We start from the raw sequence: 14,983 nt of genomic DNA on the forward strand, positions 1-14,983 counted from the left end.
GTGGTCCCTTAAGGGAAAGACCCTAGAGCACCACCCCATCTCAACCCTTCCTGGACTGGCCTTGCTCAGGACACCCTTGAAACCAGACTCCCTCTGTCCCAGGGCCTAGCAGCTGGGAAGAGCCTGGAATTAGAGAAAGGATAGCAATTGCCCTGCCAACCCCTTCCGCAGGGGGCTAGAGCCTCTGAGCTGGGCCCAGTTCCCTCCCCCTTTTCACTTCCTTTCTCCCCGCCACACTGCCCACCACTGAGCCTCCTGGGGTTGCATCAGGGTGAGACAGGCATTGCCCAAGGACCATGGTCCAGAAACCTCAAGCACTGTTTCCTCAACACCAGGACAGGACAGGAAGGGCTCAGCTTAGAGGGCCTTTGGAGCACTGACTTTCTTCTCCCTCCAGAGACCAGAAGAAGTCAAACCCACCTTCCCTTCTCAAGCCCAGACCTGGTCTCAGAGCAGGAGGGGCTCCAAGGCACAACTCTGTTCAAACTCTTCACTCCCCGCCCCTGCAGCCTACACCTTGGTTAGACCCACTTCCAGGGAGTTTGGGAGGTGAGTTTGGGAAAGTGGGAAATGTCAGCATTCCCTCCCCAACAGAGAGGCTGGAATTCAGCCCCTTTCCTGCAAGGTGTTGCTCTTGTACTCTTGCCAGCAGGTAAGGGGACTCAGGAGGGCTCGAGGCTGGGCCCCTCACCATTAGTGAGTACTCACAGCTGCCTCCAGGTCCTGCAGAGCCACAAGATGGACATGGTGGCTTTCCTTGACAGTCATCTTTATTTGAATATTTGGGGCCTCCACCACTATTTTTAAGGAAAACAAGCAGGAACAATGATGGAGAAGGATGTAAAATCCACATGAGCTTTCGAAGAGAACATGAGAGATTGCAAAGATATTTCATTGTGGAGACAAATCATTTAGGCCAGTCCTCAGACTGTGTAAGTTCCCTCTCCACCACTCTGGTGGAAAAGTTTGAGAAATGTTAAAATAATGCATTTTCCCCCATTGCATGCTTGTTATTTTAAGATTCGTTGAGACCCTGCAACCCAAAGGAATGCCTCCTTAATGGTGGACTTTAGTCCACTTAGCTGATGACAACAGACCAGAAACCCAGAACATCTGAGCTAGAAACAACTTTAGAAATCAAGCCAGGTCCTTTATTAAACAGACAGCAAAGGTCCAGAGAGGGAATGTGACCTGCCCAAGGCCACACAGCTCCTTTTCAAGGCTGCCAACCCTACCTGCTTTGGAAACCGTTTCAACAAACACCCAATACCCTCCACCCCCAAGATCCAGAGCTGCATCTCAGAGGAATCATTGCCTCCTCAGGGACAGTGACAGCCTTCTTCGGTCCTGATCCCCTGCCCATCTGTCCATCCTTCCATTGGTAGCTCCAGAGCCAGCCAGTCCCAAGGAAAAAACCATGTGCAGATTGCCTACACTGAGTTGTCTATACCACCTGCTTTCTGTTCTCTGGCCTGGCAATGGCCTAGTCACATTCTCTCTACCCAGACACCTTTGCAGTGATTAACACCTTATTGTTTTATTTTAGTCACTCATTATGGTTTGTATTAGTTAGGGTCCTTGCAGGAAACAGATGGCACACTCACAAAGGGTTCAACTGAAGAGACTGTTTAGGTAATACAGGGACTGTTTAGGAAGGCTGGTGAAGCACCCAGAGACTATCACCAACCACAGGAAGCCACTACCACTCATGAGTCCAAAGGGAAAGAAGAGGAAGTGATGTTCTGGAGCCCAGTGAAAACTGGTGCTATAAAAGGGGGACCCCTGTCTCCAAGCAGGGGAAACACAGCCATGGGCAGAACCGCAGTGAGGAATGGAGAGAGTGTGGAAGAAACACCCCCGCCTCTTTCTCCCTGTTGCTTTCATCCTCTGCCAGGGCCTCCCATTGGCCACGCCCAGCAGGAAGCTGGATAGCAAGAGAGCCAGGGTAAGGCAGTCAGTCCACAAGGGACATCTTCCCAGGTGGAGAAAGGCAGGCAGCGGGAGCAAGAAGCACTTCTAGTTGATTCTTGAGTGCTGATTGCTGGGTTCTGATTAGCTGAATATTATTTGTGGTCCAATTGACCCAAGCATTGGCAGAGATGGCGGATCACATGAGAGTATGTTGTAGAAGCTGTTCTTGTAATGAAGTTATATTCTGTGAGTCTTATTTTTCACAGGTCAACAAATTCTGCCCACGAAATTGCCACAAACCCAATGTCCTCCTTCTGAAAATATGTATTTCTTTCACTTATATGAGATGAAGCTTAAATACGGCATTGGGTCGAGTGTCTCACATTCTTGCCTCTTGTAATCTGGCAGGACACCTAGGCTCAATAAGACACAGGCCCTGGTAAAGCTCTGAGCTGGGTTGACTACCAGGGTTCATCCCATATGCCAGTCTTCATCACTAGAGCACTGTGCTGACAAGGATCCCAAGTTTGCATCTGGCCTCAGCAGTTCTGTGATTGATTAATGATGTCTGCTGGGGGGTCACAGACATAGGAGTGGTGGTGCAAGTGCCATCTAGGACAGAGCAGTTACCTTGCTTTGGCTTTTGGTGGAGCTTTTGAGCTTTCTTTCTCTGTCAGCCTGTGACTTCCCCACTGCTTTCTTCTCCCTTGCCCAATCTGTGTGAGTCACATTGAGTTCAGCCCAGGAGCACGGCCATCTGGATCCACCTCAGTCCCTCTGGCCACCTGACCAAGGACCTGATCCACTCTTTTCCACAGGCCACCACGCACGTGTACGTGACCATTGTGGATGAGAATGATAACGCGCCCATGTTCCAGCAGCCCCACTATGAGGTGCTGCTGGATGAGGGCCCAGACACGCTCAACACCAGCCTCATCACCATCCAGGCCCTGGACCTGGATGAGGGTCCCAACGGCACAGTCACCTATGCCATCGTCGCAGGCAACATCATCAACACCTTCCGCATCGACAGACACATGGTCAGCAGCTGATGGCAGGATCAGGACAAGGGGCGAAACCTCTCCAGGGACTGGCAAGGAGTTCAGTGATACTGTAGGGGGATGGAGCAAAGATGCAGTCTAGGGGAAAGTGTGGGGGCACTCAGTGCGGGAGGATGAAAAGTTTGGTGGAGTGGAGCCTGGGCTAGGGGGTAGCAGTGGTTCCTCATCATGGCTCCAATGTCAGGGCCTACTTCCCAAATTGGTCAGAGGGTGCCCCAGACCTACCAGCCTTAGGTCCATCCTTGTCCCTTCCATGTGTCCCCTAGGGTGTCATCAGTACTGCCAAAGAGCTGGACTACGAGATCAGCCACGGCCGCTACACCCTGATCGTCACTGCCACAGACCAGTGCCCCATCTTATCCCGCCGCCTCACCTCTACCACCACGGTGGGTGTGTGGGACACAGACCCGACCTGGACTTGGAGGTGGGGGAAGGACAGGACCCAGAAAGCTCCAATGTGGGAATAGGTTAGGGGAAGATTGTCGTAGGGAAATGCCTAAGTCCAAGACCCCTGTCCTAATCTCAGCAACTCACTCAAACTTGCTGTGTGACTTTAAGGAGATCACTGAACTTCCCTGTGTGGCTATATGTGTCAGACAGTTGACAATCCTGCCCTCCTCTCCTTCATGGGAAAACCATGAACTCTGGGTTTCAAGTCCCTGCTCTTCCACTTTCCAGCTGTGTGACCCTGGGCAAATTGCTTAACCTCCCTGCTTCCATTTCCTCATCTGTGAAAGGAGGACAATACAAACTATGTTTTAAGGAGTGAGAGGAGCAAATGAGACCTTGTAAGACAACCACAGTGCAGCAACAAATAGAAGTTTATAACAGTACTGTTGTACTATTATTGTTATTTTTTAAGACAGATTTTCACTCTATCATCCAGGCTGGAGTGTAGTGGCTTGATCACAGCTCACTGCAGACTCCACCTCTTAGACCCAAGAGCAATCCTCCCACCTCAGCCTCCCAAGTAGCTGGGGCTACAGGCATGCACCACCATGCCCAGCTAATGTATTACTATTTTATTTTTTGTAGAGGTGGGGTCTTGCTATATTGCCCAGGCTGCCTCTGCCTCAGCCTCCCACAGTGCTGAGATTACGAGTGTGAACCACTGTGTCTGGCCAATAGCATTTTTATTAATATGATTATTATGCCCATAAAAGGCTTTAGCGATAATGATAACTCATCCACATGCATGGCTTAAAAGGCCCACCCATATCTGACATCCCATGTGATTCCTCCATGGGCCTCATGAGGCAGAATTGTCAGGTCCATTTCACAAAGGAAGGAACTGAGGCCCAGTGAGTGGTAGGCCCAGCAGAAAGCTGGCTGGGGTGAGGCCCTGGCTAAGTTTTTCCACCATCTCAGGTGCTTGTGAATGTGAATGACATCAACGACAACGTGCCTACCTTCCCCCGGCACTATGAGGGACCATTTGAAGTCACCGAGGGCCAGCCGGGGCCCAGAGTGTGGACCTTCCTGGCCCATGACCGAGACTCAGGCCCCAATGGGCAGGTGGAGTACAGCATCGTGGACGGAGACCCTCTGGGTGAGTGGGGCTTGTGCTGGGCAGTGGGGGGCATGCCACCCACGGGGTCTCACCTGCGCACCCACTCAGGGGAAGATAAGAAGGCAGGTCTCAAGGCATTTGGCCCTACCACTATGTGATTTTGTCCTCTCTGGGTCTCCGTTTCCCCATCTATGACAATGATGAAAATAATCTTCTCCCACCCCTTCTTCCCAGAGATGTGGTGAGAACACCCTAAAATCTGGGAACAAGGGCTGGTGGTCTTGGAGGGACACAGACCCCTTGAAGAACAAGATTTTAAACTGCCCTGTTTTATACCCAGAGGAAGGGCCCCAGGGTAGACGAGGGAAGCACATCCTTACAGTGCGTGCAGAACACAGCCCCCACCCTCAGGACCCCAAACCCACACACCAAGGGAGCGCCTGGCTTGCTCTGCACATCTCATGGTCACCCATTCACAGCCCTCTCCTTAGATGAAGAGCAGAGTTTGCCCTGGCCTTGAGGGCAACTTCTCAAGTCCATTTTCACTCATTACTATAGAGTGGGAATCCCAGACCCAAAGAGGCCAGCTAGGGTCAGGCAAGGAGACTTCATGGGAGATGGTGTAGGAAAGAATCAGGAGCGGTGGGGACTGCGCAGCCACAGCTCAGCTCCTGCCAGTTGTAGCTGTGTCCAGATCCCAGCCTGGGAGTGCCTGGGCCCATTTTGAAAAGAAAAGCAGAAATCCAAATCTTCGTGAAACATCCTGATTTTTTAATTGATCGTGTAGTAAATATTTATTGAGTACCTCCAGTGTGCCAGCCATGTTCCAAGAGCTGGAATACCAAACAGATGCAAATCCCTGCGCCATAGAACATACATTCCAGTTGGAGGACACGGGCAATGAACCAACTGACTAAGTAGATAACTTAGTATGCTGGGAGGTGCTAAGGGCTATGGAGAAAAATAAAATCAAGCTGGAGGATGGGCAGTGTCAGGGCGAAGGCAGCAATTGTAGGTTGGCAAACACCTGAAGGAGGGCAAAGGTGGGTCAAGTGACATCTGGGGAAGAGGATTCCAGGCAGAGGAAACAGCAAGTGGAAAGGCCCTGAGATCGAAGCATGCCTGGCAGGTTCACAGAGAAGCAAAAAGGCCTGTGGCTGGGGGAAATTTGAGCAAAGGGAAGTGTAGGAAGAAATGAGAGCAGAGAGGTAATGGGGCCAGATGCTGTTGGGCCTTGAGGGGCATCATGAGGACATGGCTTTTGCTCTGAGGTGGGAGCCCTAAGAGGGCTTTGAGCAGAGAAGAGACATTATTTGACTTAGGTTTCAGCAGGACTACTCTGGTTCCTGCGCTCAGAACAGACTGGAGGGGTGAAGGAACAGGAGCAGGGAGGCCAGGTGGGAGCCTGCTGCAATCACTCAGGCTAGAATGAGGTAGCTGGGACAGGGTGGTGGCATCAGAGGTGGAAAGAGGTGGCCACCTCTGGTGTAATTCAGAGGTGGAGTCAGTAGGATGTGCTAACTGAATGGCTGTGGGATGTGAGAGAAAGTCAAAGGTTTTGGCGTGAGCAGCCTGAAAGATGATGGCGTTGCCATTGACAGATGGAGGGGCTGCTGCAGGAGGTCGTGGAGGGAAAGAAGGGTCCGTTCAAGATGTCAAGTAGCGGTTGTATATACAAGTCAGGAGTTCAGGAGAGAGGTCTGGGCTGGAGACGGGTATTTGGGAGTTGTCAGCATAGAGGTATTTAAATCCAGGAAACAAAGAGCAGTGTGAAGATCCAACAGTGAACCCAAGGCTCGCTTGCACTTAAGAGGCTGGCAGAAAAAGCAACATTCTATTTGTGGAAGGCCCAAATGAGAGAATGAGAGCCCCTGCTTGTCAGAGCTTGTGGTGGGTAACTCTCTTCGGACGTGCTACCCTTTCGGGTCCCAAAGTCTCCTCTCTGGCCAAGCACTAGGCCTTCCCATTTGGAAACCAGCAGAGCAAGGCCTTTTCTCTTCTGCTGTTTTCACAAACACAGAGATTTTGTAATTTTATGAGAGTCCCTGGAGCACAGGAGGATGCCAGCACCTGGTGGAGAGGCAGGTGCTGGGCAGAAGGCTGAAGCCCCACCCCATGAGGGGCCCGCTCTGCACCCCAGCCTCGAGGCACAGAGCACAATGTAGACCTCCATGCCGTGGCCTTTAAGTCACAAGCAAAACTTCCCGGGTTCAATCCACATGTAATTGGGATGAGCTTTAGGAATCTGGGACCTTGTGGGGGAGCCCCGGCAGACTAAGAGACAGACCCCCAAAAGAGTGAGAGACGTCTAGGAGTTTCCTGAGGCTGACCTGGGTGGGAGGCTTCCTCCCCCAAGGAAGGAAGAGTAGACATTTAGAGCCCAAAGATAACTTTGGGGTCACTGAGCGCCACCCGCATCTCACAAATGATCAATGAAGGCTGAGAGAGGTGAGGAAGGCCTGATGGTGCTGCCGACATGGGTCATGACATCCATTTCCCACATCTCCTCCCACCTCGGGGTTCATGTTGGTCACTGAAAGGTTGACAGATGCTACAGTCAGCGCCGCTGTCTGGGGAGAGCTGGTTTCACAGTGCACCACTGCATGGAGGGACGTGCCTGGGACCCCAGCTTAAAGGTCGCCTTCCCAACACTGCAGCCTGAGGCTGGAAGGCTGCTTTCTATAGGGAGACAGATGCCAGATTTCTGGGCATTTAGCAGCCCCACTGAGCCCTGAGGAGGAGCTGTGTGCTCAAAGAAGAGCTTGGAGACAGGCCACGTGCACTTGAGCCTTTCCCGCGAGCCCCAGCCTTCTCAGTTGCCCTTTCTGGTCACGCCCATTCCTTGGACCCTTTCCTACATCCTTATCCTCCCTAAAAGCTCCCCGTTCCTTCAGAGGCCTACCTGGGCTCTCTTTTGGGATCAGCACACACAAGGTGGGCCAGGCTTTGTCCAGTACCAGCACAATCCCATGGTGACATCTCTCTATTAGCCCATTTTTCAGATGAAAACATCAAGGCAAGGCTCAGTAACATGCCCAGGGGCACACAGGTATGAAGTCCAGATGCAGACCTAGATATGATTGGATCAAAAGCCTATGCTTTTAACCTCCGGTCTCCAGAAGTTGTGGAGGGATGGGGAAGTCTGGCCCCGGAGCAAGCTGCTGAGGAGGAGAATTTGCACAGGGGAACTAGGCTGGCCCTACCCCTGGTCCCTTGGGCCTGCCTCCCTGAGCCTTCAAGGGAGTGGTGATGGTGTCTCCTCCTGACTTTGGAAGGAGAGCAGGAGGCCCTCTGCCTGCATATGACCAGGGCTTGAGACAGGGCTGGGAAACCCCTAGAAAGGGAATCCCCAATTCTTTGGAGACCTTGGGGTGTTAGGCTCAGGAAATCCTGCTTTAAGCAGCTTCCGCCCCCCAGGCAGGGTGAAGCCCTCTGGACGGGAAGAGCCTGGGAGCAGAAGGGCTGGTGGGAAATCCCAGCTGCAGGTGGGACTGGGAGGGGCTGTTTTTGTAAATCAGAGTATTAGGAGCTGGGGACAGGGAATTGTGAGTAGGATGTGAAGAGGCAGGCAGAGAAAACTGTGGGGGAGCCTGGGCCCCTGACCTTGCCTTGTCCTGTGTGCTGTGTGTCCTGGAGCAAGTCAGTGCCCCACTCTGGGCCCTTTCCACCAAGTGTTCAAAGGGAAAGTGAAGGAGGTAACTAACCTTCTCTCCCTTCCATTTCCTGGGGGAATGCAGAGAGGTGGCCTCTCTTCTGCAGGCTCTCCCAGCTCCCTAGCTCACGTCCCCCTGACTTTCTTCCTGCCAGAGCCACAGCCCCCACCATTCTTGCCTCTCCAACTGGGCTTGCACTTGCTCACTGGTTTCTTTCCCTCTGCCTCTTCCCTCCACCCTCCTTGTTCTCACCCCTCCCCGGTCAGCTCTGAGTGGTGCTGTCTGAAAAGAACACAAGTCCTGTACGAGGCAATGGGTTAAGACCACGAGCACTGGGTTTGAATCCTGGTCTGTCATTCACTTGCTGTAGGAGTGCAGGCAAGTGGCAGCCCTTCCCTGGGCTCCTGGTTCATTTTCCAAAGGACACAAGGGACTGGACAGTCTCTGGGCTGCCTTCCAGGTCAGCATCTGAGAATCTCAGGTTCTTGCTCTGGACTCTCAGACATCGGGCCCTGCAACCCAGTCAAGAAAAGGACTCTGGGGCCACAGGGCCAGTGAGGCTCTTCAGAAATGTCAAGGAAAGGAAATCAGGGTCACCACAGGCATAGGGAACCCCCCACTCTGCACTCCAACTACAGCTCAATATGGGGACTGAATAGAGGGCATTGTGGGCTTCCCTGCCCCTCATCCGTCCCCTTCTGCCTGCCCAGTGCCTGCACATTCACCATTAGCATTGCTTTGTGGTCAGGTCTGCCCTTCCCAATATCCTTTTTCACAAGCCATGGCTTGTGGGACGGATCATACATTGCAAAGCGCCTGATGCCTTCATTGATCGAGTGTGCTTAGACAGGGGGCGCCAGTGTAGCAAGGAGCCACCACTTTTTCAACATAACTGTCTTACTCAGGCCAGTCTCTGGCCTGCCTGTGGCCCAGGGAAGGAGGCTGCTTGGTCTGGCACATGGGAGCATGAGTGGCCTGCATCCACCTTCACCTCTGGTGGTGATCTGTTACCATCCACCTGCGCATCTCAGTCCTTGCAGTTCCCATGAGGAACTGAAGCTGGGGTCACTGGAGGACCCAGGCCCCAGCTGTCCCCCATCTCTGATGAATGAGGTTTGCTAGAAGAAGCAAGAGGAGTCCTGGGGTCTCTGCAGTTCCTGCCAATGCCCGACTAACTCAGGCCTCTCCTGGGTGGCACCCAGGGGAGTTTGTGATCTCTCCTGTGGAGGGGGTGCTGAGAGTCCGGAAGGACGTGGAGCTGGACCGGGAGACCATCGCCTTCTACAACCTGACCATCTGTGCCCGTGACCGGGGGGTGCCCCCACTCAGCTCCACAGTGAGTCTGGGGCCCCACCCACTGGCTTCACCTCGCTGCCCCTGTACTTGCCACAGAGATTCTTGTAAACATTGTTACCCTTGTGCCAAGAGAGGCCACAGGTTGCCCCGGAGCCAGGCCAGGCCTGCCCCTGGTGCCCTTAACAGACCTCTCACCGCACCCAGCACCTCTCTGGAGATGCTGCCTTTCAGCGCCCCCTCTGCACCCACCCCTGCCCCATCACTCCCTTCATCACTGCCCGTCCTCTGCCTCTGCCTTTCCTGCTTCCCTCATCATCCTCTTTTCATCTTCTTGACTTTTTAATGTTCGTTTTCTTCTGTCTTCCTCTCCCCATTTCTCTTTCTTCTCCATGACCAACTGCGCCCTCCCTCCCTCCATGCCGCCCTTGGCGAACCTCCTCCTCGGTTGCCATGTGCAATATCCCCCGCTCTTCCTCCCCTCCCTCCTCCTCCTCTGACTGGCCCAGATGCTGGTGGGGATCCGGGTGCTAGACATCAACGACAACGACCCTGTGCTGCTGAACCTGCCCATGAACATCACCATCAGCGAGAACAGCCCTGTCTCCAGCTTTGTCGCCCATGTCCTGGCCAGCGACGCTGACAGCGGCTGCAATGCACGCCTCACCTTCAACATCACTGCGGGCAACCGAGAGCGGGCCTTCTTCATCAATGCCACGGTAGGGCCAAGACTGACCCCAGGGAGCTTCCCAGGGTTTCCAGTGAAAAAGAGGACCCTGCCCTAGAGGCTTCTCTGCTGCCACCGTCTGGGCTCCACCAGGCTCCCGTTCCTCCACTGGGATGAGGACATCTCTGTGGGAAGCATGGAATCTTGGATTCCCCAGTGAACCATCTCTGGAGTCCACCTAGAGCCAGCCCTGAGGCTTGTCATGTGCAGAGATGGGACCAGAGCCTGTGGGACCACTTGGTTTAATCAAGACGCACCAAAGTTCTCACTTAACCTCTTGAGGTGTCTGTAGCTGGCCAACAACACCATGGGGACTTCAGAGGGCCATCCCTTAGAAGCAGCAAGGCCTGGGCATCAGTGGGTCACTCTCGCCCTGCTGAGACCCTGCCAGCCCACATTTTTGATCTTCTAGACCATCTCTTAGGCAATTTAGGAAGGCCAGGCAGAGCAGTTGGCATCTGTGGGCCAAAGCAGAAAGCAGGGAACGGGTCTCCATGCAGCTCACCACCCTCCACATCCCAGACAGGGATCGTCACTGTGAACCGGCCCCTGGACCGTGAGCGGATTCCAGAGTACAAGCTGACCATTTCTGTGAAGGACAACCCGGAGAACCCACGCATAGCCAGGAGGGTGAGACTGGAGGGCACTAGTGGGAGTGGGGCTGGGAGGGGGAGGTGCGTGGAGAGAGAACACATCACCCTTCCTGCAGGCAGCATGGCCAGGCTTAGATGCGCAGGCTTTGGAGTGAGCACTTGCTGGGTTCAAATCCCAGTTCTTCCCTTCAGTAGGTGCATGGCTTTGGCGAGTTAAGTCCTCTTGGCCTCCATTTCTCTTCTGCAAAATGAAGATCACACCTACCCCAGAGTTGTGGAAAGGATGAAGGAGCCAATATACACGACACTCAGTGAACATCAACTACCATTGTTTCTGCCCCAAACCACTGATACCTGGACACACACTGCATTTGTGCATGGAGCACATGTGCCTGCATGCACCCACAAGCATGCTCTGAGGTCCTCGAAGGGCTGTGTTTTCCAGGTGGCTCTCCCCTCAAAAGCCAAAGAAATGAGCTCTTGATTAAAGGGAGGTGGATGTTACAAAGCAAACAGTCCCTTTGGGTTGGGGATCAGCTCTGTTCTTCCAGCCGATGAATCTGTAGTAGATCCCTAGCCAGGAGCCTGCGGGCCCAGTTCATCTCAGCTCTGCCCCTGACTAGCTGTGTGGCTCAGCCAAGGTACCACTCTTTCTGGGCCTCAGTTTCCCTATCTGTGTAGCCAGAGGATACATCAGGCTGGAGAAACTCATAAGCTATATGCGCCTCCCATATAGTGCTCCTCTGCTTTCTACTCCCTTCTTCTTCTTCTTCTTTTTTTTTTTTTTTTTTTGAGACAGAGTCTCACTCTGTCACCTAGGCTGAGTGCAGTGGCGCGATCTCGGCTCACTGCAAGCTCTGCCTCCTGGGTTCACACCATTCTCCCGCCCCAGCCTCCCGAGTAGCTGGGACTACAGGCGCCCGCCACCACACCCAGCTAACTTTTTGTGTTTTCAGTAGAGACAAGGTTTCACCATGTTAGCCAGGATGGTCTCAATCTCCTGACCCCGTGATCTGCCCACCTCAGCCTCCCAAAGTGCTGGGATTACAGGCGTGAGCCACCGCACCCGGCCGCATTTTTTCATGTTTCTTGCCCCCTTGTATGTCTTCTTTTGAAAAATGTGAGTTCATGTTGGTGTGGGTTTTTCTGATCATCCACCTCTGTGCCCTGATCCTCCACCTCCCAACCCTCCTCCCACCTGGGTGGGGGGTACTTTGCTGAGCATGACCTACAACCTGCCTCATTCTGCCCCTTGCAGGATTATGACTTGCTTCTGATCTTCCTTTCTGATGAGAATGACAACCACCCCCTCTTCACTAAAAGCACCTACCAGGCAGAGGTGATGGAAAACTCTCCCGCTGGTAGGTGCTGGGCCCGCCTGGGGGCTCCTGCTGTTGCCAGGCACCACTGGGGCCTGTGGTGCCTGAGGACCTCCCTTAAGCCTGATGGCATAGCTGAACATAGACCCTAGTGGATGCGGGAGGGGAAGGATGGTCTCAACTCCAGGGGATGACGGGCTGGGACTGCCGGGCCTTCTACGAGCACCAAAGAGACTACAGGTCTGGTTGGAAGAGACAGTCGTGGTCATTGTTCCCCAGGGTGGTCTGAGAGCTACCCCACCATCCCTCAAGAAGGGCATTTAAGGTGTGAGGACTACCTAGGAGGGGAGTGGGCCCACCCCTCACTGCTCCCTCCACCCCGGAAGTGCTGGGCATCCCAGGGGCTTCTGGAAGTCCTGGGGAGCATCTATAATCAGAAGTGGGAGGTCAGGGGGTCCTGGGCAGGCCAGTGTAGCCCTCTCCCGCATGCACTGACCAGCCTCACCTCCCTTCAGAGGGACAGAATCTCCTCTTTGATGTCCCTTGAGGTGGCACCTGCACTCCTTCAGTCTCCCCAGCCCCTGCTCATCTCTGGCTGGGCGTCCCCCTTAGGTGAATTTCATTCTTAAACCTGTCTGTGTGTATGCTCACACATGTGCCCATGTGTGTCCATACCAAGGCATGTGCGTGGGGTTACACGTGTGCACAGACACACATAGGCACGTGGGTGCCCACTGATACTCTCATATGCAGACATGCCCACCTGCAGAGGCACACGAGCGCACAACCAGGGATTCCCAGGCTTGTGCTTGCTTCTGGGCAAGTGCCTGTGGCCACGTGAACACAGAACTTGACGCACACATGTTTGGATTTTTCTAGTCATGTATGGCCAGATCCCCAAAGGTAGAGCATTGTGTGCACACATGTGTGGACAGGCGAGACCCACACATGGGGAGGGGATGTCAGGGAGCCCCAGACCCTCCCGAGGAGCGACCAGCCTCAAAGGCTGCTGGGAAGGCAGGTGTGGTTCTGGGCAGCTGGGGCCTTGCTCACCACTCTCATGTTTTCTCCCCAGCAGGGCTTTGAGGCCGCTCCCCAGGCATCTGCGTTCAGTCTGCCAAGGCTGCCGCAGGCCCGCCCCCAGGGCCTCCCCACCCTGTCCACCTCACCTCCCTCCCCTCTCATCCATCGTCAGCCATGGCTCACCGGGACAGGGCAGGGGAGGTGGGAGGGCACGGGGTTGGGTTGGTCTTGTGGTGACCCCTCTCCTTCTGGCCCAGGGACCCCTCTCACGGTGCTCAATGGGCCCATCCTGGCCCTGGATGCAGACCAAGACATCTACGCCGTGGTGACCTACCAACTGCTGGGTGCCCAGAGTGGCCTCTTTGACATCAACAGCAGCACCGGTGAGGTCTCTGTGCCACCCAGCACTCCCAGCCTGACTCTAGGGTGGGGATGGCCCCACTGCTGGATTGAGGGCCTCCGTTCTCAGTGCTGGACCAAGGCTGTCCATGGAGACCCCATTTTTCACAGCCCAGAGTCCCCATCTTGCAGCTGGGTTATATCACCAGTGGCCTGGCAGGGGGACCTGGGAAGAGGCTTGGAGACGATACACAGGACCTGTTGGTGCACAAACTCTCAGCCTAGGCCGGGAGACCCCCAGCCCCCTCCCGTCATCTCCCCATGCGCAGGCCAGAGGCTCAGGCCCCTAGTCCAGCAGAAGTAGCCAGAGCAACTTTCCTGTCCTCCAACCAGACCATGTCACATCAGTCTGGTCCTGGACAGGAGGCTGCTTTGGTGACAAGTGCCAACAAGAAAGCACCTCTGTCAACAGAGAAGGTCAACCCTGTGCCCTGTGTCACTCTTCCCAGGCAGGAGTCTTGAAGACAGCAGAGGGCACCTGTAGAGGGGACAACCACAGGAGGCACATGGGGCCCTCCCTAAGCACGGGTGGTTGAGCCTGTGGGGAAGAAAGTCATTTTGTTACTGCCTCTGCTCCTCTTTCATCTCTGTCCCCATGGTGCCGCTGTCTTTCTCTGTTCTCTCCCTGTTGGTTCTTGCCCTATCTCCCCACTGCACCCCTTTTCTGTGTGTTTCCCTGGCTGGCGGCACCGGGTGCCAGGTGTGGTGACCGTGAGGTCAGGTGTCATCATTGACCGGGAGGCATTCTTGCTACCCATCCTGGAGCTGCTGCTTCTGGCTGAGGACATCGGGCTGCTGAACAGCACGGCCCACCTGCTCATCACCATCCTGGATGACAATGACAACTGCCCCACCTTTAGCCCTGCCACCCGCACTGTCCACCTGCTAGAGAACTGCCCACCTGGTAAGCAGGGGACAGGCCCCAGTGCCCCACAACCAGGGGCCAGGTGGTGGTCACAGGGGACTGGAGCCTCAGGTTGGACACAGAGTTTGCCTCTAGTGGGGAGAAAGATGGGCAGCAGGGTGAGTAGAGAGCACACTGGAGAGGGAGTCAGGAGACCTGGGCCCCTGCTTCTCTCCTCTGAGCTTCCATATCTTGTCTGCGAAGCAAGATTCTTTTTTTCTTTCTTTTTTTTTTTTTTTTTTTTTGAGATTGAGTTTCACTCTTGTTGCCCAGGCTGGAGTGCAATGGCACAACCTCGGCTCACTGCAACCTCCACCTCCCAGGTTCAAGTGATTCCCCTGCATCAGCCTCCTGAGTAGCTGGGATTACAGGGGCCCACCACCACACCCAGCTAATTTTTGTATTTTTAGTAGAGACGGGGTTTCACCCTGTTGGTCAGGCTGGTTGTAAACTCCTGACCTCAGGTGATCCACCTGCCTCGGCCTCCGAAAGTGCTGGGATTACAGGCGTGAGCCACCACACAGGCCTACAAGATTAAGTATTCTCCATCTGAATTCCCAAATGGAAAGACTGACTATTTTAAAGTCAAA

The 14,983-nt window shown here is 54.2% G+C and overlaps 1 protein-coding gene across 1 annotated transcript in view; it reads left to right on the forward strand.

Moving 5' to 3' along the window:
* Window positions 1–14,983, forward strand: part of LOC111537879 (cadherin-23) — an 89,771-nt gene that overhangs the window by 50,553 nt on the left and 24,235 nt on the right. The window contains exons 11-19 of the mRNA XM_023204998.2: window positions 2,730–2,951; window positions 3,239–3,358; window positions 4,341–4,521; window positions 9,338–9,471; window positions 9,938–10,147; window positions 10,678–10,785; window positions 12,007–12,109; window positions 13,348–13,473; window positions 14,190–14,393. Of these exons, the coding sequence (XP_023060766.2) occupies window positions 2,730–2,951; window positions 3,239–3,358; window positions 4,341–4,521; window positions 9,338–9,471; window positions 9,938–10,147; window positions 10,678–10,785; window positions 12,007–12,109; window positions 13,348–13,473; window positions 14,190–14,393 (1,408 nt within the window). The remainder of the gene's footprint in view (window positions 1–2,729; window positions 2,952–3,238; window positions 3,359–4,340; window positions 4,522–9,337; window positions 9,472–9,937; window positions 10,148–10,677; window positions 10,786–12,006; window positions 12,110–13,347; window positions 13,474–14,189; window positions 14,394–14,983) is intronic.

Source organism: Piliocolobus tephrosceles, chromosome 9 (genome assembly GCF_002776525.5).
Source record: "Piliocolobus tephrosceles isolate RC106 chromosome 9, ASM277652v3, whole genome shotgun sequence".
Lineage (NCBI taxonomy): Eukaryota > Metazoa > Chordata > Mammalia > Primates > Cercopithecidae > Piliocolobus > Piliocolobus tephrosceles.